At 51.4% G+C, this 22,604-nt stretch overlaps 7 protein-coding genes across 7 annotated transcripts; 2 read left to right on the top strand and 5 right to left on the bottom strand.

Moving 5' to 3' along the window:
- Positions 1 to 350: 350 nt before the first annotated feature.
- Z517_05784 (uncharacterized protein) lies at positions 351 to 1,847 on the bottom strand (the record flags this gene model as incomplete). Its single annotated transcript, XM_013427526.1, has 2 exons — positions 351 to 769; positions 827 to 1,847. The coding sequence occupies 2 exons, from the start codon at positions 1,845 to 1,847 to the stop codon at positions 351 to 353; spliced, it is 1,440 nt and encodes a 479-aa protein (XP_013282980.1).
- A 1,855-nt stretch (positions 1,848 to 3,702) lies between these two features.
- Positions 3,703 to 7,950, bottom strand: Z517_05783 (uncharacterized protein; the record flags this gene model as incomplete). Its single annotated transcript, XM_013427525.1, has 1 exon — positions 3,703 to 7,950. The coding sequence occupies one exon, from the start codon at positions 7,948 to 7,950 to the stop codon at positions 3,703 to 3,705; it is 4,248 nt and encodes a 1,415-aa protein (XP_013282979.1).
- A 680-nt stretch (positions 7,951 to 8,630) lies between these two features.
- Positions 8,631 to 11,423, top strand: Z517_05782 (uncharacterized protein; the record flags this gene model as incomplete). Its single annotated transcript, XM_013427524.1, has 1 exon — positions 8,631 to 11,423. One exon carries the CDS (start codon positions 8,631 to 8,633, stop codon positions 11,421 to 11,423), a length of 2,793 nt encoding a protein of 930 aa, XP_013282978.1.
- A 401-nt stretch (positions 11,424 to 11,824) lies between these two features.
- Positions 11,825 to 12,679, top strand: Z517_05781 (uncharacterized protein; the record flags this gene model as incomplete). The annotated part of the gene is made up of 1 exon (XM_013427523.1): positions 11,825 to 12,679. One exon carries the CDS (start codon positions 11,825 to 11,827, stop codon positions 12,677 to 12,679), a length of 855 nt encoding a protein of 284 aa, XP_013282977.1.
- A 357-nt stretch (positions 12,680 to 13,036) lies between these two features.
- Positions 13,037 to 14,159, bottom strand: Z517_05780 (26S proteasome regulatory subunit rpn-8; the record flags this gene model as incomplete). The annotated part of the gene is made up of 2 exons (XM_013427522.1): positions 13,037 to 13,926; positions 13,976 to 14,159. 2 exons carry the CDS (start codon positions 14,157 to 14,159, stop codon positions 13,037 to 13,039), a joined length of 1,074 nt encoding a protein of 357 aa, XP_013282976.1.
- Positions 14,160 to 14,727: 568 nt separating this feature from the next.
- Z517_05779 (uncharacterized protein) lies at positions 14,728 to 16,416 on the bottom strand (the record flags this gene model as incomplete). The annotated part of the gene is made up of 2 exons (XM_013427521.1): positions 14,728 to 15,124; positions 15,176 to 16,416. The coding sequence occupies 2 exons, from the start codon at positions 16,414 to 16,416 to the stop codon at positions 14,728 to 14,730; spliced, it is 1,638 nt and encodes a 545-aa protein (XP_013282975.1).
- Positions 16,417 to 17,125: 709 nt separating this feature from the next.
- Z517_05778 (uncharacterized protein) lies at positions 17,126 to 19,575 on the bottom strand (the record flags this gene model as incomplete). The annotated part of the gene is made up of 3 exons (XM_013427520.1): positions 17,126 to 18,230; positions 18,281 to 18,457; positions 18,509 to 19,575. 3 exons carry the CDS (start codon positions 19,573 to 19,575, stop codon positions 17,126 to 17,128), a joined length of 2,349 nt encoding a protein of 782 aa, XP_013282974.1.
- Between the last annotated feature and the right edge of the window lie 3,029 nt (positions 19,576 to 22,604).

Genomic DNA, 22,604 nt, shown 5'->3' with positions numbered 1-22,604 from the left:
CGATTCACATTAGGTTACTAGGGTAGTCGCTGTCTGGACTTTTAGGCTGTAGCATAACATCTCCAAGGAGCTCCGGACCCAATATCCGACCGTCGCGCCGATCTATGAAACAAGCGGGCTCACCTGACGCGCAATGCTCGGAAGAACAGGATGTTGACGTCCCTCAACCCACAAGTTCCTGCGCAACTTCAGATCTCATCCTCCCCAGAATTTCTATCTCTCTAAGAGTCTTCTTGCTCTACCATTTAATGCTCCAATTTGACACAGCCCAAACTCCGGTATTTTCATGCAGACCGTGTGAAAGCGTATCAATAGCAGAACCCGTCAGAGTTCTGCGATGCATCTCAAACTTATGACGCCGTAGGTTTCGGTGTCTTGGCGGGAGACAGTCCCAACCCATTTCTGTTGCGGAAGAACAGCACGCCTGCGTCCTCCCCGGTAGCCCCCTCCATAGGTTCAACCCACCCACACCATCTCATCGACTTCCACAAGCTTTGCAGAAAGCCCAATGAACCTCCCTCGGTGTCACTTCGATAATGACGACCCATAACCTTCTTGATGGCTTCGCTGGCCTCATCAGCGTGGTAGAATGGGATGGTGCTGACATAATGATGGAGGACATGAGTTTCGATGATTCCGTGGAATAGTTGGCGCCCGATGAACCCGAATTCTCGATCAATTGTGGCTGCAGCGCCGCGGGTATATGTCCACATCTCAGGAGTATAGTGAGGAAGAGAAGGGTCGGTGTGTTGCAGGAACGTTATCGCCACTGTTTACCTGTAAGCAAGAGAAGTTTGGAAACACCAGATTGGTTTGTATAACTTACCTAACCAATGATTGACCCACAAGTAGGGAGCAAGATACCAGACAAACAAATTGGAGAGACCATAAGTCTTACCGACCCAGAAGAGGATGCTTCCAACCGCGAGAAGACCCAAATCACTCAGGAAAATGAGCTTGGCATCTTTGGCCTCATACAACGGGCTGGCAGGATCGAAATGGTTGACTCCGCCTGCGAAACCGTTGTGCTTGCCAATGCCGCGGCCCTCACGCTGAACTTCGTGCTTGTTGTGGCCGGTGACGTTGGTGAGCAAGTACATGGGCCAACCAAAAAGTTGTTGGGCGATCAGGTGGTATGCAGTTGCAATTGGAGTCTCCTCAGTAAGCTCATCGAGCTGATGTAGCAGCCACCCTCTTCGAGTGCAGTATTGCTCTTTGGTGACGGGGACGAAGACCATGTCTCGCTCCATGTGGCCCGTGGCTTTGTGATGCTTGCCATGAGAGATTTTCCAAGAAAAATAAGGCACCAGAAGCGCGGTGTGGCAGAGGTAACCGACGGTGTCGTTCAGGACCTTGCTGGGCGAGAATGACTGATGCCCGCACTCATGAGCCAGCACCCACAGCCCGGTACCGAAGAGCCCTTGCACAACAGTATACAGAAACCACAGACCAGCTCTTAACGGGGTGGACGGGACGTTCTCCGGGGTCAAAAACCGGTTGAAGAGGTAAAAGGTGACGGCGAGGGAGGTGACGTCCCGAGCAACATAGTACAGACCGGTGGCCGCAGATCGTTGGAAGCAATGCTTGGGGATGGCTTTGTGTATATCGCCAATTGTGAAATCAGGCACTTCGAAGGGGTTGCCATAGGTATCGAGCAGCTGCTTCCTCTCGGGGCTCTGTTTTGCCTGAGTGGTAGCGTCTTCCGATGCAAGCGAGGACAGGGAGGTCGAGGAAGGGGAGGTTCTCGGACTATCGAGAGGTGAGATGTTGGCAGAGGAGCTGGGGGTCGAGTCAGTTGTCGCCAGATGACGAAGGACTGCCTCAGCGGGCAATGCAGTGGAAGTCATGGTTGAGCTGGCGAAAGACTCTTCAACAGACCAATAAGGTGAATCTTCGACCTGAGTGCTAGGAAGACGGACGTAGGAAGAGTCCAACTGAGGGAAGTGCTGGGGGAGGTCAGAGCAGTGAGGAATAAAAGAAGGCTGCAGCGACGGGCCAGGCTTAAGAGGGGAGCTTCTGAGCTTGAGGGAAAAATAATATTAAGGCTCAAAGCGTCGTATTCTTTAGGCCAAAGGAGTGAATGGAGCACTAGCAGCGAATGAATAGAGGTGTTCCCATCGTAAAAGTCCTGTAGGCGCAGGGCAGTGGAGTGAATGTGGGCTGCGGGCAATTCGTTTTTTTGGGCAGAGGGGAAAAATTCGCCATGATCCGTGAATCTCAACAAAGCCCCCCAAGGGCTAGCGCGGCAGGGGCAAGTCAGGGGACCAGCAGCTAGCATCGACACGCAGACCATTTAGCTGCTCGGTTGTGCCTGGGCGGTGAGCGACGATTCCAGGGTCTTTGTCTGGGCCCCGAGGATCGCCCACCCACTTGCTGGATACCTACCAAACCTACCTACCTAGCCTGGTAGGTGGTTACTGTCGAGAGCGGCGACCGAGCCTCTGCTTTATCGCTCAAACTCCGTACAACCCAATCCTCCAAAGTGAAAAGCAGACGAGCATCTACTGGTCTATTCTGTCCACTACTATCTTCAGCTGCTGCGTCTATACGTAAGCTGATAAAACCAAGACCACCCAAGACTAGGTGATTGGATTAGGCTGTTGCCCCGAACGAGTGTTTCTGTCAGTACTGGTCTACAGAATCCTCGTCCTGCTATTACTCGGTTTTTTGCACTTCCGCAGGGAGATTGTTCGGATGGCAAACACGGCCTGGCCAAGATTTTCAGCAAAATCCCCAAAGTGGGACTTGACTGGTTGGCACATTTTCCCCAGCAAGGGACTGAGTTGGGAGACATTTGTGTGCAGTGGTGCCTCTCCCTGATTCCACCCCACCCAGGCTTGAGGATACACGGGTTTGCCCCCTTCGTTGACCGATTATTTCAAAGAACCATTGAACCTCTGGCTTTGCCCGACTCTTGGCAGCTCCAGTTTCGCCATCTTGTCGATCAAAGGAAGGCGCCGCTGACACGCCCGGCAGGATGTCGTGCGTCGGTTGGGCGCATTGACTGACCGCTGATGGTCGGGTCCTTGAGCACATGTTGCATTCCGTGCCGGCAATTGCTGCCCGTGTCAAGGGATGGTTGCCAATCGATCGTGCCCCTATGGCATGTGCAACAGATCTTCGCACTGTAGCAGAGTGGTTGTCGTTTCACATGCTGAGAGGACTTGAGGTCAGAGGTAGGTGGCAGAGCTGATGCCTCGGTCGAATGGGGAAGGTTCAAGCATGACGAGGTGATGTTGTCTCCAGCCGAAGTCCCTGGCACCACTGGTTGTCCACTGGAATGATCAGCGTTGCTGGGAGCATGGGAGCTGGTGGTCTGTGGTGTGCAAGGGTGAAATCGGAGTTCCAACGAAAACGAATTTGTTGGGGAGCTGAGACCTAACGCTAACCCACCATGACTCGCCCTCACCTCCGCCGATGTCATCACTCCACCGCACCAATCTGCTTAAAGCGTGGTAGTCGGCTCGTACCGAGCACGGACCCTGGAGTTGGACTCTGCGACTGGTCCGAATAGCTGGAGTCAAGGTTTCTGGAATGGCTCAAAGCGAGGCGGTTCCTGGCGCTTAGTGTCACCACACAGTAGTGAGGACGAATGTCCAAGCTGCGGCTCAAAAAAATATATTGGCATCGTTTCATGCCAGCTTGGAGTCTCGCCATGGCGGTGAAGGGCGTGTTGGGGGTCCTGTACGGAGTAGTTGGGTCTCAGCCCACTCCACGACTCCCGCTTGCCACTAGCCTGCCAACGCCCTCGTCTGGTATCATTCCAAACACCTCCACAGTGGTGCTCCGCAAATCTGGGGTAACGAGAACACTTCGACCATGAGCAGGATTCTGCACATCACTCACGAGATCTATCCATTCGTCCTTGCCACTGTTTCTGACCCGTCTGCGACATTTTATGCTGACCGAGGGAACGAGCAGGTGTCCGAGATGCTGTGGGAACAGGATCAAGCCCATACGTACCGCCTCGGGGCCCAGTCGTACAGTGCCTTTGCGTCTGCCTCCAATAAACCACGAATCTGAAAGGGCCGCGATCTCAAACAATCCTTCCAGCTCTCCCTCTATCTGGTCTTCGAGTTTGATGACGATTTCGGCCTGCAATGGCTGGCCGATGGTTGCAGTCGCGTGCGGTGGCACTGACCATGCGGCATCTAGAAACGCGGACACTAGGACCGGTCGCGAAGGAATGTCGACATATAGTCTGAGCTGTCGTTGAGGGACTTTTGAAGACGAAAATTTGATCGGTGGCGTTCGAGAATGCCAATTTTGAAGCCAATCTTCAATCTCAACTCTTCTTTGTCGGTCGAAGGCACACAGGACTGATGGCCACGCCATATCCTCCATCTTCCAAACTTCAAATTCTTGTGTTAGTCCTGCAACTTCCACATCCTGCTCGGTCCATGTGGTGCGGACCCGTTCCAGTAGGTGCGATGTTAGAAGCCGGGCGGCGAAAGCATGCTTGGAATTGGCAAGCTCCCTAGTGAAATGTGTCTCCAGAATTGCCAACATCACCCCATCTAGGGATTGGAAGTCAACAACCAGAGTCAGCCTTCTGCTGACATTATCAGCATTTGCGTCCTTGGGCACAAGACGGACGGTCCAACTAGCAGGTTGCTTCGGGAACACCACGAATGGCTCGGCGAAGCCACCGCCTGAAACCATCTCATAGGAGTCATTGCCGTCGAGACTGCAGCCAAAGAGACGAAGGGGTACCATTGTCGAAGGGATGATGGTGAATCTCGAGTACATGTAATCCTTACGAAACACATCCTGAACATTGACTGTTACAGGTAAGATCACCTTGACAAAAGCTGTGTCGTAGAAGGTGAATATCCCTTGCTCCGTCTCATAAGTGGCCTCAAGGCGCAATGTTATGGCTGGCTCGGACGCAGTCTCCATGGTGTACGGGATTTCGACCTCCGTGACCGTCAATGAGCCCAAGTTGTCTAGGACCATCACTAAAGCGTCACCTTCTCGAGCCGTCTGCACTTGATTTGACTCATGTTGGTCACCTACCAATTTGGAGTCATGAATATTGAGCCTTAGTCCAGCCGTTGCCGTCCTCAAGCGAAGCTTGACCTGCTTGATATCGTTTCGCCCAGGCCTGATTTGCAGTAGTAGCCTACGGATCTGAGCCAAATGAATGACCGGGAAGGGGTACATCTTGATTCCAAACGATCGATAGCTGGGGTAGAGCAGAAGCGGCACCACTTCTGCGTGAGGGCTAAGTGAATCATTAAATCCGGCAGCTTCGTCGTCTAGCCTCGACTTGAAGTGGTGCAAAAGTCTCAAATTTCCAATGCAGACCTCAACTTCATCCGGCACGTACCAGCCATGCGTTGTCACGGGAGTTTCCAGGGCTATGGTCTTGTCTGTCGAGTCGATGACCACTGTTTCAGACAGGAAGAGCAATATGAATCGCGGTTCAACACCGTCTTTGGCAACGAGCCGCAATTTGACCTTATCGATCGGTGGTGTCGAGACACCAGGAAGACTACTCATCTTCATTGAGATAGTGAAGCCATCCTTGTTCTCAAGTGGAGTTATGTGGTGCGAAACTGCGGAGATGCGAAACAGTAATGTCGCACGTAGTGTTGTTGCTGGAATATGTGGCAATACCTGGAAAAGCTGATCCATATAATATTGGTTCGCCTCGGAGAAAGATCTCGAGGAAGTCGCACGACCAGCCTTTCTGGAGTGGTGCAAACAAGAAATGAGACATCGCGCGTAATCCTTAGGCCGCTCAAGACACTTGAGGCACTCGGCATAGATTCGGAGGAGGTATTCTTCAGAAGGATGATGTGACCCACGTGGAAGTGGACCAAGGATATTTTCAAGGTATCGTGCAGCAGTGGACCAGTTGCCTTGAGAATATTCCATCTCGACGAGGTTTGTCAATATTTGCCGGGAGGTAGATCGATTCTTCGTAGATGATACAATCCGAAAAGCAAGGACGGAAAACATAGCGTAAAGCCTGAGGAAGCTTGGCTTTGATGTCGCAGCTGCTTTCAATGTCGTCGACTCTAAGCCTGCGAGAAGCTCGGTGTGGAGGTGGGTTTGGTCTTGGTCTTTTCCTACCGAGCCCTGGCTGACATCGCCGTTGGTGGCAATGGGCTGCATTCCATTCCCATTTGATTCCTGGGCAGAATGCTTCATACTCAGAACCCACGGTTTCACAGCCTCCAAGGTCTCGACAAAATGTCTCGCCATGAGTATGAGCTTTGATATCCACAGAGCGAGACGCTCAAACCCTGTTCGATTCGACGGCCCGTGTCGAAGAATAGTCCCATTCGGCATCAAAGAATGCCTTTTGCTTCGTTCCTGAGACCGTTCGCGAGAAGACGACCGCAAACCAGAAGTAAGGGATATGTGTTGGTAGCTCTCCGCAGGCCCATGAAGCTGGTCTATAGCAGCTGCGTCGAGATCATAAGAGAGTTCAGTAGTGTCCAGTGACAACTCTTGGCTGGTGTAATCGACATCGCCACCCAGAGCTGGCAGAACTTGGGCAAGAATTTGTATAGTGGCTCGCCATTGCCAGTTGGAAACAATATTGCTTGTGACTGTTCTCTGGGTACGCAGTTCATTCTCGCTCAATCCTTCATACCCACCCCAGGCATTGTAAAGCTCAAATCGGAGAGTGCGACCGACAAGATTGATAAACTGCATGGCTCGTTCCACTAAATCTGCGACCACGTTGAAATCGACTCCCGTAGCGCCTGCCTGGGAGGATTTCCGCGCTCCCAACCGCGACTGCCTGGTGAGGATCTCCATTTCCCGGGTGAAGAGATAGATGCGAAGGTCCAACGCCGATACATCATTAGATAGGATAAGGTTGCGGTAATTCTTCCTCTCAACGTCAAAGGGAGAGTCATCTTGATCTGCCGCAAGAATGCTACTCAGGTCAAGCGGTAAGCTGACGTCTATAGGCGGGACACGCTGCGTTTCCGAGTCCAGAGCTGCTCTCAGTAGATCCTTGGATTCTTTGGAAAAGGTCAATAATGCCCCGCTCTCATCGTGATCGTTTCTCTGAGCTTGTTCCTTGACCAGCGTGTCGAGACCCAAGGAAAGCTCGTCATAAACGGCAAGGGCATCGTCAAGCAATCCCAAGTTTTCAAAGCCTTTGGCCAGACCCTCTTTGAGGATAAGGAATGTGCAGAAGTTCCAGCCAGGCAAACTTCTTTGACTGTCTCTTTCGCGGATGTCTAACTCGTATTGAGCAACCCGAGCATCAAATGAGCGCAGGATACATGTTTTCAGGCAGTCCACTAAGTCTTGCCACTGCTCTTCCACCTCCGCAGAGGTCAAGGGCGTTGATTTGTCTCCAGGGTCGAGGAGGCGAACTTGTGCAACGCGAGAAATTGACGACTTGGAACTGCTGAAATCGGCTCTCAGTTTGTCAAAAACCGTGGATGGGCTTTTGCCAGACCACTTTGACTTGCTATTGACGCTGTCGGTGCTCTCCGAGGCTTCCAGTGAGAGGTGCTTTGATGATTTCGGCTGGCTAGCAGCGGGAGTGTTTGGAAGAACCACGTGGACAATCAGCCATTCGAAAGCATCATGATCCTCCTGGCTCTTGCTCGACAGTTTACCATCGCTTGAGGACGTGTGCGTCTTGACCCACTGGCGGACCTCTTTCCTGACCTTCTCCTTGTAGGCTTCCTTGTCATCGCACCGTAGGAGATATAATTTGACGTAAGGGGTCTCACGCAGACCTGGTATCTGATGCCGCCGAACGTTGGATTGTGCCCCAGCGGAGGGGTCTTCCCGCGTCAGTGATATGTTAAGATTTGAGATCGATCGGAGTGGTCGGTTGGGAGCTTTCCAGTGTAAGTTGCGCAGAGGACTTCTGGCTGATAGTCGAGGTTCGAGACGGTCAAATAGGTTATGTGGATCAATACATTGAATAATCACTTTGGAGTTGGGAGGCGGATGGGACTCTGGTGCGTCCATGATAGAGAGGAGGGAATGGACTGCGCAGGATTGGCAATGTTCGGCGGACGCATGGTGACAGAGCGTCTAGCGTGACGATCCTGCTCTGTACTCGACCGATGAAAGCATACTCTGGTCTGCACGGATGGAATAGATGCGCAAGGCAAGACCTCGTGTGTATCTTTGTACCGCGTAGGTAGGGCGGGCGACAATTATGTGCCATATTGCGGTTTATGTCATGAATGCGCCGCGGTAGCCGATTAGCCTCTCAGGCCTCTTCGGGCAGCTTGGCTGTGACGGCGCCGCCAGACACCAGGCTACCGTGACTTGAACCAATTGTGTCAATGTCCAATCACAGACTTTGATAGGATTCGTCGTCGCCCCTTTTTGATGGCCAGTCTCGTTTCCAACACTCCACTTCGTTGTAGGCCACACTCCCGCCATTGTCATGAGGAACTTGGAGGCCACATACAACGGTGGTCTTAGGAAGAATGAAATGTGATCTGTGAGTCACTGTACTGGTTTGATCGCCAGCTGACAATGGTATAAATCCCTCTTGCTTCTCATGTTGCGAACGGGGGCCTCACAAGCTCCTTCGGATAGTCTTTGCTAACCGTCTTATCGTACATTCAATACTTGCCAGGCGTTCCGATCGATCTGCTTCTTCCCTTCTCCACGATTGGTGATCTTTCACAACCACAATGGCCTCCTCAGCGCTTCCAGAAACTCTCCGCTCCGTGACCTCCACCAAAATCCAGGAGGTCAGGAAACAGCGTGATCACTTCGAGGCATCCAAGAAGGACATCATCCGTGAAGCAAGACCATTCAAGGACGACCTGGAACGCACGCGCAGGCTGTTGGTCGGTTCCTGTCGGCAAGCCGGCATTACTGTTGTCAATGACGACTCATCCGACTCTGATTCCGACTCTGAACCAGCTTCTGACCTTGCACGAACCCGTCGAAACCAACAATTGTTCCTCCGACAAGCTGGCAAAGATCCAGCTTTTGCCACTGAGATCGTCCACCGAATCCATGACGAGTTGGTAGAGCACCTCAGTTTGAGAAGTGTACAACATGAACACGCACAATTCTTCTCTGAGCTCGTGACCGAATGGCTTTCGAGTTCCATAGATGTACAAACGCACCCCTCGAAACAAAATTCAATGGAAGAATCATCATTCGAGAGTGTTGGCCGGAAGGAAATGCACGAACAGAGAGCGCAGTGGGAGTCCATCGTCTTCACTAACCGCGAAACTGATGACACAGCGATTGGTCGCTATCTCAATCAACTCTTCAATTCGGACGATGAAATATCCAAGCACTTCCAGAATATTGAGACTTCCACCAAGGCTTTTTGTAGGACTCTTCGCTCCACTGCTGAACTGTGCAGTGTAGACAGTCTCAAAGTCACAATTACTGGCCTCCTAAGGACCGATCTCTTATCCGACGAGAAGGCTGCTATTCTAAAGTCCTTTCAAAATAATCCGGGTGTGCTCCAGGAAGTTGCCGACGTGTTGAATATGAGATTTGCTTCTCTTGAAAGCTGGAAGTGGACGACCATCGACGGTGCAATACCTGTCGAACAGCGACGGCAGCTGAACGGGAAATATCGAGTGTTCATGGATGAGGATGTCCTCGATGCAATTCTACTTCACACCATTGGTATTAAGTGGGCAGTCCATTTCAAATCCTGCCTCACAGAATTCTTCCTCTCCCCTGCATGGAGGACTGCGGGAGGAAGAATTCCCAAGAACGACTGGGATCGGCGATGGTATTTCCTGGGTGAGAAGTCAGCTCCCCGCTACAACAGTGTGGAGGTACAGCGGAAAGATCAGTATGGGGAGGAATATTTCATGTCACAGCTACCAACCACGGAGTCCGAAGGCGCCCGAGTGTACAACGATGACGAGGGCCCATTCTCAAACACCCCAGGCGTTCGTGATGCGATTAGTGATGATGGATTGAACTCGGGTACTCTTAAGAAAGGCTCGGTCGCAACCAAGCAGGGTCTCCTACACTTACTCATCACTGAGGCTCTCGTCTCACAACATGTCCGTCCAGGGAGTTCTCATGCTGTGATTCGTTCGGATTTTCAATGGTTTGGGCCGTCACTCCCACACAGCACCATCTTCGCCGTGTTAAAGTTCTTTGGAATCGGCTCGACATGGCTAGATTTCTTTCGGACGTTCCTGCAAGCCCCGATGCGCTTCGAACAGGATGGGCCAAACGGGCAGTACCATGTTCGGCTACGAGGTGTCCCAATGTCGCATGCGCTCAGCGATGTCTTTGGCGAGGTCATTCTATTCGCCATGGACTATGCTGTGAATAAAGCCACCCAAAATTATCTCTACCGTCTTCACGACGACTTCTGGTTCTGGGGCACTGAGGAAGTGTGCTTGCGTGGATGGGATGCAATGAGCACATTTGCCTCTGTCATGGGCCTTGAATTCAACGAAGAAAAAACTGGCAGCGTCGTGTTCGATAATCGCTCCCTTTCTCGGCCCATAAACACGCGATTCTCGGGATCTGATCAAGAGATGGAGTGCGAGAGTATGGCTCCCCAGACACTTCGCTTGCCCAAAGGAGACGTACGTTGGGGTTTCCTACGCCTGGATGCTAACAGCGTCCGATTTGTGATAGACCAGGATATGGTCGATGCACATATCAAAGAACTTCAGCTGCAGTTGTCCCATTGCACTTCGATATTTTCGTACATTCAAGCCTACAACGCGTACCTGGCTCGATTCTTCAGCAACAATCTGGGGAAGCCATCGTTTGCATTCGGCCGCCAGCATGTGGACGACATGATCGACACATTTGCCAAAATCCAGAAGGAACTCTTCCCAGGTGGCTCAGTGACTGACCATCTCTCAAGCCTGGCGCAAGAGAGGTTCGGTGTCAAGGATATTCCTGATGGAGTCTGGTATTGGCCCATCCAAATGGGTGGCCTTGAGTTACACAATCCCCTTGTACCACTCTATTGTATGCGGGAAACGATGCGTCAGTCCCCACAGACGATTCTATCGAAATGCCTCGAACGCGAGGAGAAGTCATATCTTACTGCCAAAGCCGAATTCGAATCGGAGATGAAGACTCACGGCCGAAAGACCTCCTACCCATCGGGACTACCTACCTTTGGCGACCAGTTCATGCAGAAGGACGAATACCTCAAGTACCGCGAGCAGCGATCTATCAACCTTTATAATACCTACTCTCACCTACTCGAGGTCCCTGCTGAGTTTCAGGTTCATGGGACCAATGAGACCACTGCATGGCTGGACAAGCTCCCCTCGCCAACCCGCAGTCAGAAATCGTCGTCTACGGGCATTGTCAAAGCGTTTGATTCTATGAATGCCTACTGGAAATGGATACTCGCAGTCTACGGCTCCCAAATTGTCGAAAAGTATGGAAGCATCCAAATAGTGGATGCGGCGCAGGTTCCTTTGGGTGTTGTGAGCGTAATGAAGGGCGGCCGAGTTCGATGGCAAGGCTGAGCATCTCGAATCCACAACTTGTATGGTAGATTTTGTCAAATATAGGACCACGATATTTGGGTGCCTAGTGTATCGGAAGTGATATCGAGAGCGTAGTCTCGAGGTAAAGTTGGGGATTAGCCCCGAAATTGTCTTTAGAGTCGCTGGATACCTGGCATTTACGAGGTAGACTGCGATGTATCTGAGGGGAGACCCTGCAAAGCGATTTCAATATCTCCACTTTCTTTCTACAGTCCACAACCACGAATAGAACAGGCCCCGTCCTGACAATAATAAGATGCTACGTTATCAGTAACCAATTCATTGTGATCTTCAATGATATTGCTCACTGCAAGCTCATGAGCATGGCGCCAAGCCTCTGGGGTGGATTCGACACACGTTTCTGATATTCAGCCCTCGCAATGAGCTGGAATCGTCCACAGCCATCGGTTCTAGATTCAATCTTCAGGGCTTTGTCACAGCTCTCGGCCCCAAACATCGCTCCACAGGACAAACGACAACATCCTCCTCTGCAGGACAGCCCAGATCAGGCAGGTCATAACTGGGTCCAGCGCCTGTCCCTGTTGGATGAGCGGAAGGTCCGTCCAATCTTTTTGACCCTGCACATGTTGTTCCCTCATGAACTTCTTCCCGCCCTTGACATCCTCGACCGAGGCCTGGTTACGAAACTCGTGGTAAACTCCCCAGTGCTGGTGGGAGACGACCCAGAAGATATTCCCAGACAGAGACGTTCTTCAGCAGAGGATCGCTCGTTACTCGAATGCTCAGAAGTTAATCCTCAGGTCCAACCAGATCATCGTGGCTGGGAGGTTTTCTACGTCCAATCTTCAACCACTGCGGACAAGCAAAGTTCGCGACCACGATACTATCATCATGGTGGCCACAGCAGCACGGTCCCGCTTTACGAAGTCCGCCTCGAGACCTGGAATTGCACGTGTCCGGCGTTCAGCGTGAGCGTGTTTCAGAGCTTGAATCTGGAACATGGTCGAAACTCTGGGGTAGTTGACGACGACATTGACGTTGGCCGGACCGGCCCATCCAAGGCGACGGCCGAATATGAGTACAAATTTGGTGGTTCTGTCACTGTCAAGCTCGCCAGAACACCGAGCTGCAAACACATTGTAGCAGTGTTCCTGGCAAAAGCTGCCCCAAATATTTTCGCAAACAGCGTAAAGGAGACAACTGTCTCGCGGGAAGAAGCAAGTGCATGGGGAGGCGGGTGGGGAGAGCATGGAGGTATTTGGGACTACGGTTAGGAAGACACCGTTTGCTTGCCCTTGCAAAACAAGTAGTATGAAAAGGCACGGCGCATCTCGAACAGCGAGGCTCTTCGAAAGTGCGGAGTCGAGAGGACGTCTCGCGGAACACGGGAAGCAGGCTTTGATGCGTTTGTTTTTTTTTGGCCGCCTCCAGAGGAGCCCATCATCGCTGGGAAAATCAGTGGCTCCAGGGCCATAATTCAGACGACCACAGCCGCCTCGGACCTGCACACTAGTTTAGTGTCTTCATGATATTATACATTGCCCATGTTCAGCAGACAAAACATGCCCTGGAGCCGAGCTTGTTGGTCGAAACGCCCTGCTCAATGCAAAAAGTCACAGACATTTAGATGTCTAGCTCTTCTTCTTGCCTTTTCCTTTTCCATTGCCACTCTCGTCACCTTCTTTCTTGTCTCCATTTACCGCCCCGTTGACGCCCTGCTTTTTCTCGTCCTTCTCCTTCTCACCTTCCTTCTTTTCTGCCTCATCCTTCTTCGCTTCTTTTTCTTCTTGCTGTTGTCGATTTTGATTCTTGTTGTCAATGAGGTCGTGGAATGCGGTGATTGCGCGGACTAGCGAGCTCAGGTAAATAGTCATCAGCTGATCGTTGGTCTTGATGCTCATCGCACGAGCTAGCTCGCTATTCTCAATTTGGTTCTTGCCATTCGGTCGGGAAGCCGGAGGCGTCGTCAAGTTCGGGAGAAGGTTGAAAATGTCTTGCAGATTGCCGAGGATGGCATGGTTGATGGGAAGGTCGCCATCAAGGACCTTTTGAAGGTAAGTGCCTATGTCCCTTAACCGTAGATGAAGACCTTGTAGCGACTGCAGCTGTTGGGTGATGCGGGAGGAGAGGGTGCCGACTGCGACATCACGGATGTCTCTGAGAAGATGTTCCACCCCAATCTCTTCTGCCTCCTCTGCTTCAATGATCGAAGGGGTATGCACAAATGTCTTGGTGGTAGTTGTTCCGTCGTCCTTGATCTCTTCAATAGCAAAATAGGCGTCTGTGGGTACGCCGACTTCCTTCGGTTGGACGTCGATGATGACAAGGAGAGGGTTGGGAGTGTATTTCTTGAACAGCTCGTTGATCTGGAGATCAGATGCTCGCAGCTTCGGGCCAGAATGGTACCATCCGATCAATTTTTCTCGCGCGTTGACCTTCTTGAACATTTCCCGCATCGACTCGACATAATTATGATCTAGGAACCAGACGGACGGGTCTTTTTCGTCCTCCTCGAAGGGTACTATTATCTGTCAGCGATGTTTCGTATTCGAGGGCGCTTGTCAACAAACCGGCGAAACTGTTTGAAACTCGCACATTCTTGCCATCATTTTGACCCAGCAAAACACCCACGACTCGTTTTCGAGTTCCTTTGGCCGAGCGACCGTAGTGATCTGCAGCTGATAAGAGGACGAGAGGAGCGACCGAGACCTGCCTGTTCACGAGGGAAAGCGTCTCTGCAGTGGTTGCAGGCATGCCGGAGAGCTAGGGGCGGCAAAGGCGGAGGGTTGAGAACAGTCTGGAAAAGGAGTAACAATGTCTACTGTACTTGGAGCTCTGATTTTTCCTGGCAGAACAGAATTATGGAACAGAAACAGTGATCGGTACCTGTCTTTGATTCAAAAGCAGGCAACTGATTGACGCGACCACGAACCAAGTGCGGCTTGTGTCCTTGTACTCGGACGTAATATTTTCGATTTGGCAACTTTGCCGACACTTCCTTCTGCCGAACGTCGTGGCGAGCCAATCACAGTCGCATCTCAGAGAGTTAGAGGATGCTCAGATATGACTACTCGCTGCATGTGCTCAATCCCTACTGTTCAGCAGTGCACCCTCTGCAACATTGTGGATGCAACTTGTGAGACTTAGACCTGCAAAGAAATGTCCACTATAATGGCAATACTGCGCACGACTGCGGGAGGAGACTGTTGGATCGTTCCATTTCAATCTAGCAAGAAATAAAATACTGGATGCACATTCGGCGACGTTAAATATAGCATGCTTGGAACAGCCTTCGAAACCAGCCATCCCTAGGGCCAGCGACCTATTTCTCACCCATGGTCTCCTTGGTCTCGGCCCAAATCTTATTGATCAATGCCGCTTTCTTCTCCGACCTCACCGTAACATCACATTCAAATGGTTGAGGGATTGTCATCCAGCCTGGAACCATTGCAGTATTAGGCTCAATCACACTTCCATCTTTTGCGAATTTCTTGGAGATGTTAAAGGCCCACAGGACACGAGCAATGTTTAAGAATAGCGACTTCTCCGCCACATGGACACCGGGACAGACTCGCCTTCCTGCTCCGTACGAAAAATGGTCCCGCTGGTTGGGGTCTCCAATGTTGATGTAGGAAGCGGCTGGGAGATCGTAGCCGAGAAAGCGTTCTGGCATAAACTCGTCGGGCTTGTCCCAGTGAGCTGGATCATAGTTTATTGCCCTGTGCGCATGTCAGAAAGAAGTTATGATGCTAGATGCCAGAGACACTTACCACCAGTTCAAGACAACCACTGTCTCCTTGGGGATGAAATAGCCGTTGTACCAGTCATCCTCAGTCGTATAGTGCTGAATACCGAATTTATTGGGCGGGCGAGTACGAAGTAATTCCTTAATCATGGCTCTGAGATAAGGTAGATTTGCCTCATCTTCCCATGTGGGCAGCCTGTCTCCTCCAACCACTCGATCGACCTCTTCCTGAGCCTTTTTCATAATATGTGGATGCAGGGTCATTGCTAAAATCCAAGAGTTGAGGAAAGCAGACGTTGTTTCAGAGCCAGCTTCGACCAGGCCACCGGTTTGATATGCTGCTTGAAGCTGATCTAATCCAAGTTTCTCCGGGTTGCTGAGGTAGAAATCTTTCGCAAAGCATGGGTTAGCCTTGCCTTCGTCGACCTCCTTCTTTAAGTCTCCCCAGAGATTAAGGTAGACAACGGAGTCATGTGCAAAGCATTTCTCGCCAAACTTCCTCCAGTTACCAAACATCCACTGGGGGAAATATCGCAGCGAAGGCCATGTGTCCACGAGGAAAGCACCCGGTGCGGAAAATTGTTGTAGGTTGTTGACCACACTGTAGATCTTCTTGACCAATGGGTTGTCCCAATCGGCCATCCGATGTCCATATGCCACTGTCAGGATCACACTCGATGAATAGCGTCGGTTGTGGTCATAAAAGTGTTCCGGGTCGTGGAGCAGATCGTACATCAATTGCTTGGATTCAAGGTCTTGAATAGGTTGATAGCTGGTTGAAACAGTTATATTGAGGAGCTGATGGGCGATTTTCCGTACAACGCGGTACTTGGGCCCGTATGGCATAAACAATTGTCGTCGACCTGCGGAAGCCACGTCGCTAGCAAGCGGTGCTGGTGGTCGGGAGGAGTATATGCCAGACTTCTTGTCCATCAATTCTTTCACCGCAGTCGGAGATGACAAATAGATGTAATCAGCTCCTCCCATCTTAGTGTAGAAGATCTCCCCATACTCTTTGGCCCACTTCTGCGCCTGAAATCGAAACGTTTCAGCCTTTGACATTTCAAAGAAATTTCCCAGAAAGGGCAAACCGCGAGGACCGGGGGGAAGGTGTTTCCGTCTCGAATCCTTCAGTGTACTCGGTGTGACCCATAGGTAGAAGCCGATGATGAATATCAAGGGGAATGCGACACAGGTGGCCAGTATCGCTTTCAGAGGCGAGACATTCTCGAGGCGCACTGAGGTCAGCAAACGGGTGCTGGGCATTTTGACCTCCATCTTCCTACAAAAGCCACACAATGCTCTTTTGCAAGCCCACTCGTCAAGCTTTCAGATGGTCCGCCGCTCTGCGAGGTATTGAGAAGTCCATATACGTCGCACAGAACACCTTGAAAACAGGAGAGTTGGAGTGGTTTTCAGGGTCGAGGTGGACGACCCCATGTCTGCTCCTGTATGTAACCCCCCATTGGTGCACCGTCATCAAGACCAAGAGCATTCGAATCCGAAGAACGACTTCGTGGGACACGCGGGATTTCCCCATGAAGGGTGGAGGGGCCTCCACATTCTGTGCATTCAACGTGGTGGAGAGCGGTATTACTAAATAATGGGGTTGGAAAAAATGCCAAGGTTATGGGGGCGCTGGAGTTGGGGAACAGGGTGTAACATCTCGTCTCAAAGTCATGTGATCTAGTATACATTGTGCTAAAAGGTCGTACGAGGTACTAGGGTATAGACATTGCACCATATCGAGAGATGATCTGGACATCTTACTTTGAAAAAGGACGGCAACGAGCTCCACTCATCACCGTCATTTAAAAGAAAGCTCCGAGTTCCTATAATGAATAGAATTGGCACATGACGAAAGATAGACAAAACTTATGCTAGGGTACATGAGCATGCATTACCAGAATCCTCCCATTATTTACTTCGACGCTGCTGCTGCGTGCAAATGGCGTTCGACTTGGGATCTGGTCATTTAATGGAGGTGGCGGTGGGAGTATCGCTTGCGGTACTTGTGAATGTCAATCTTGGCATCAGGGCGGAAGACCTCGATATCCAACTCATCAGTGTATCCACGAGCCTTCAGGCCAGATTGACCAGCCAGTTTAGCACCTTGAGGGTTGGAGTTCTCATAGGCACTCAAAGCGGAACATTCATCTTCAAAGGCTTGGTTAACATATTGTTTGGCGGGAATGTCGTCAGGTCGTTCAAGGAACTGAAGAGCAAGACCGCCATCAACGTGCCACGAAATGTGGCAATGCATGAGCCAGGCACCGGGGTTGTCGGTCTCAAAGCCAATGACAGTGTAACCAGCTGGGAAACCAGGGCCTGGAGAGCCTTGCAACATGACAGTATCACGACGCGTTGGGTTGTCAAAGTTGAGAGAGCTGACCAGGTCGGAGGTGAAAGTGCCAGTACCAGTGCCGAGAACCGAGATGTCGTGACCGTGGACGTGCATAGGATGAGAAGCGAAGAACTGGTTCTGGATAACGAAGTAAACCCACTGGTTGGCTTGGTTGAGAACAACAGGATTGCTAACCAGGCTGTTGTTTGATGAACCCTGTGCCAAGGTCTGAAGAGTAGGCTGGCTGTAGTTGACGTTGATGACGGCGTTGTTAATGTACCACTGGAAAACAGTTCCGTCATCGTTGGTGGCAACTGAGGTAACAGAGCCGGCAGGAATAGTGGATGCTGAGCCCTGGAAGGCAGTAACAGTGCCAGCCGGCTTCTCCAGGTATGGCACCAGGGAAGCAAGAGGTTCGTCCTGGCAAATGTTGGCAGTGACGTTGGTGATGGATGTCGAGATGACGGGAGTGACAGGCGTAGCACCCTCGTAGTTGATGATGGCGTTAGCTGTTCCCAAACCAGAGTTGGCACCACCCGACGGGCAGCCGGTCTGAATGACCGCGCGGACATAGTAGCTGCTGGGTGCTTGGTCCATCTGCACAATAACATCGTATCTCTGGCCAGTTGCGATGTTGAGGGTAGTGGTCTCGTAGGGCACGATGGGCACGAAATCGGCAGCAATGACAGTCATTGTGTGGTTGTCGAAGCCAACGATGTAGCTGTTTTGTGCGGAGCTGTAACAACTTTAGTAGATGTTATTAAGCGGGACCAGGGCCGAACAAACCTGTTGATGATGCGGAACAAGTGCTTCTTGCAAGGCTTCACTCCCCACGAGAAAGGAGTTCCACCAGGAGCAGTTCCATCAGGGTTCTTGTTCATACCGTTGAACAGGGTGTTGAAGGAACCGCCAGGTCCGACGTGAGCAATGCGCGATGCCATTGCAGCAGCGGTAATGGGGAAACTGCCAAAAATTTAGACTCTCGTGACCTGTTAGCACAGGTGTTTCACTTACGTGTCATCAATCATAACTGTACCCATGTCGTAGTCGTAGTCGGAAGTGGCGGGTCCGTGGATGACGATAGGACCGCGGATACCATCACCATACTGGGCGAAAGTGTGGCTGTGGTACCATGAAGTACCATACGAGTTTGCATGCCACTTGTATGTACGGCTGCCACCGTTTCCAGCAATACCGCACTCAGTCACACCGGGAACGCCGTCCTGATCGTTGGTGTTGAGTTGGCGGATACCATGCCAGTGAATGGATGTACTGTTGTCTTGCAATTGGTTGATCACAGTGACCTCGACCATGTCACCCCAGTTAGCCTCGATCACGGGGCCAGGGACTTGACCGTTGATGGCGAGAGCGAGCTTGGGGCCCGTGCCATCGAAGACCAAAGTGGTGTTGGTAATCGTCAAGGTGTACTTGCGGGTGACACCAGTCTTGTAGTCAGTGTAGTAATCACTGTTGATATCCTTGTTGTCGCACCAAACGGAGCGATCAGAGGCGGAGTTGCAGTAATCGTCTGTGGCATTCTTGACAGGGGTGTAAGTGGCACAAGTACCGGAGCCTGAGGTTGTGGCAGTTGAAGATGAGGTTGGGCCTGAACCGCCGCTGGTGGTGGGCGAGGTGTAGCTGTAGCTGCTGCTTGGTCCTGAACCGTTGCCACCGTTTCCACCGTTCCCGCCGGTGTCTGTTGGGCCTGAGCCGCCGGCTGTCGTAGATGGCGTCGAACCGTGGCCGCCATGACCGCCATGACCGTGTCCGAAGCCATTGTCGGGATGTGCGCCAGTTGCGGTGGCCGTGTTTCCGCCGTTTCCGATCCCATATTTGGACTTCTGTTCATTCCAGAGCGAAGCCCAGTAATCCTCAGCACCGTTGTTCCCTTGGCCAGGGTGCCAGCCATTTCCTGCGCCGACATCCGTAGGACCCGAAGCGTCGCATGTGAGGACCTGCGTTACCGGGCAGACGGTGTGAGTTCGAGTTGAGGTGGCTGTGACGGTGACATCGGACTCCCAATTGGAAGCACGTGCGAGACCAGCCGCAGCAGCGGTGAGGAAAAGAGGAAAAGAACGCATTATAGAACGAATGGACGCAGGCAGAGTTGCCTGCACAAAGGAGTGACTTGAAGGAATATGATGCGTACGGGAAGGAAAAGAAGAGAAGCAAAACAGAGGCGCGAGTAGGGGTTGTATATCACTTTAGCTTTCACCGTTGGGGGCTTCTTTTTTTGACCTTTCCTTCAAGATTGGACAGCCTGATCGGCCTGCCGCGAAGCCGTGGGTTGTGGGTTTCCGCCAGCGGGATGATTGCCTCGCATGCCATCAGGCATCGTTGGGCTGGGGCAGAACTGTCTCAGTTTAGCATAGTGGATAGGGCGGTGGACTTCTGTTGGTACAATGCGCTGGTGACAGGCGATGAGGATCGGCTGGTCATCCTGCAACGATGGGCCTTGAAGCGAAATGCCAATCTTTGGACACGGGGTTCGAGTATCAGCCACATCACGCCAAACGGTTAGGATTGCGAACGTTGCAAGCCGTTCAACGCCGTTGCTGGCAATAGGGTCACGCTTGGAGGAGACGATGGACGGTGGTTGTTGAGAAAAGCTTGGTGTCAGGGGTAGTTTAGAGCCGAAAGGGGACAGGGCGCGTCGGAAGTGGATTGCGTGAGCGTCGAGAATTCGCCAATGTTTGCGCCGGTGGAAATTGCAAGCTGTGTTTAATCTTTGAGCTTGATGACAGGGTTCGGCGCCCACCAATTGCTTGAGGGCGCCATTTCTCGGGGGGTGGAGACGCTGGGGCTTTGAAGCGATGGAAGCCTGAATGCGAAACAGGGGAGGCACCAGAGCTCGATGGGATGCTGAGGTCAGGATTCAGGAGGATCGCAACGGAGAAATTGAAAGTAAGTCTGGCTCCTGGAGGCCCGAGAGGATGGATTCTGGGGGGTGGTCGGATATGTGGTCTGAACAACGCCTACAAGCAGTTACAGTTATACGAAGAGGTGCATGAAGGAGGAACACGTGCCTCAACGTCAGCCGCAGTGCTGCATGTTCAGTCGGGAAGGTGCGACCTTGGGTTGGTAGATCCTGCCCCTTTTGGAATTTACAACCACCTAATACTACTCGGTACATGTATCGCGTGTCTCTAATCTCGTTGCACGTCGATGTCCATGTGGAATACCCGGGCACATACATAACACGTCAAGGCTTCTTTCAACCTTTTTTCTATAAGCTTATTGTCGGAGTGATGTAGAGACCGTCGTGGTCCATGGGCCGTAGTTGATGCTTTAGCTACGGCAAAACAATTACTCCAACCTTTTCTCCGCTGAAACTTCGTCCTGCCAGGAAAGGCTCATCCAATAATGACCTTTGGGGCGAATCTGGGAGGATTCGCTTGATAAAATCCAATATCACTCTCCACCAATTCTCTCATGTGTCAACTCCATATAACAAGTAACACCAAGCGACAATAATCTCATCTGTCATTCTTTTCCGACACTCGTTGGAATCTCTCGACGGGTGACAACAATTCTCAAGCTCGGAATCTGGGGAGGTTCTAGGGGCAAGAAGCTCGTATTCGTCTCTGGGAAACAAGATGCGGCTTCATTTGCTTGGTGGATTTGGCTTTCGGCAAAATGCAGCCCTTTAGCCCCTAAACCATAAGGATCCTTTCCAATTTACCAGGGCTGACCTGCGTCCCAGGCAGTGACTACCGAGTACCTCGTAACTCGTCCTTTAACCTGGCCAGCCCTGGCTTGCCTGCCTCAGCTACCTCGTTTTCAATTAGCTAAGAATAACAAACGAAAAACTCATCCATCGCACTCTTGTTTGCCCCCTTTCGACAGTCGGTGAAATTGGAAGTGTTCGAGACATGCCATCATCACATTTGCTACTAAGACGACAACCTGCCCTCATCGATGAATGCTGTTACCCTACCACCCTACTTCGTCGGTACCATATTCGGAGGGCGGTCCCAATCAATTTGTGGGATCGGAACCTTGGCCAAATCACGTACCAAGGATGATGCCACTTCCCCACAACCAATTTCTCAGCGACTACGAGGTACCGAGTGCTCGGGACAGAGTGCGAGGACAAGTTCCTTCTCGAATATTTCCCAGTCACCGCAGTAATATTAACATCTTTCAAAGAAACCTAATCGCGTTGGAGCAGCGGCCACTTTCAATGTCAAGGCCTTTTCTTTTCCAACTGAAGGTCTTGCAAATACCTGTTTCTGACTATACATCGTCCCATCTTGGTCTGTACAATGAAAGTCGTCGCAGCGAACGAATGAACATTATTGCGCCAATGCTAACCATACAGGACTCTGAGGGTTACAACTGAGGGTTACAGACGAGTTCTTCACACGAAAACTCAGCACTGCTGGACGATTATCCATGTCTATCCTTTGCTTAGTTTTATCGAATGGGTTGTCACGAAACACGGCCGCCTGTTACCACCGCTGGTGCTTACGGAATAGCCATTTTGTGATTGACGAGGTCCAGTACAACCACACCAGGAGTTGGCAGTAACACTCATTGCCGAGGCGCCTCTATCTCAGCCTATGGAACACCCGACAGAGCTCTCGCTTTTGCTGGTGATAGTGTTACAGTCTGCCTGCATCCCACGTAGTTGTTTGAGGAAACTCTATCCGGTCATATCTTTTCTCCGCTCAAAATGACTGATGTCGTTCAAGATAGTCACCCATAGTCTTCTTCAACCAACACCTACAGAATAACCCTCCACCCTGTCGAATCTTGAAGCCTGCTGCCGGCCCCCAAGCCACGTGAATTGCTTCTCTATTAAGACCGATTTGGCAAATACAATGTGATATTAAGCCCCGAATTAACGACGGAATATTCATTGACGAATTCCAAACTTAACTGGGACGTTAGCACTGAGAAACCTTTCAGAACTTCACGTCCGGATCTCAGACCCTCTGTGACGTCTTGACGGATGCGGACTGCAAATCCTTGCGACGGCTGTGCGCTGCGGCGTGTGCGATGTTCTGGAGGATCACCCTGTTTCGAATGCAATCATCGCTCTGTACCATGCACGTTTCTCCGGGTACGTCGGAAAAGAGGCCCCAAAGGTCCAAGACCGGTCACCAAC

Source organism: Fonsecaea pedrosoi (assembly GCF_000835455.1).
Source record: "Fonsecaea pedrosoi CBS 271.37 unplaced genomic scaffold supercont1.4, whole genome shotgun sequence".
Lineage (NCBI taxonomy): Eukaryota > Fungi > Ascomycota > Eurotiomycetes > Chaetothyriales > Herpotrichiellaceae > Fonsecaea > Fonsecaea pedrosoi.
The sequence above is the reverse complement of the archived record's forward strand: the minus strand, read 5'-3'. Positions and strand labels throughout refer to the sequence as shown.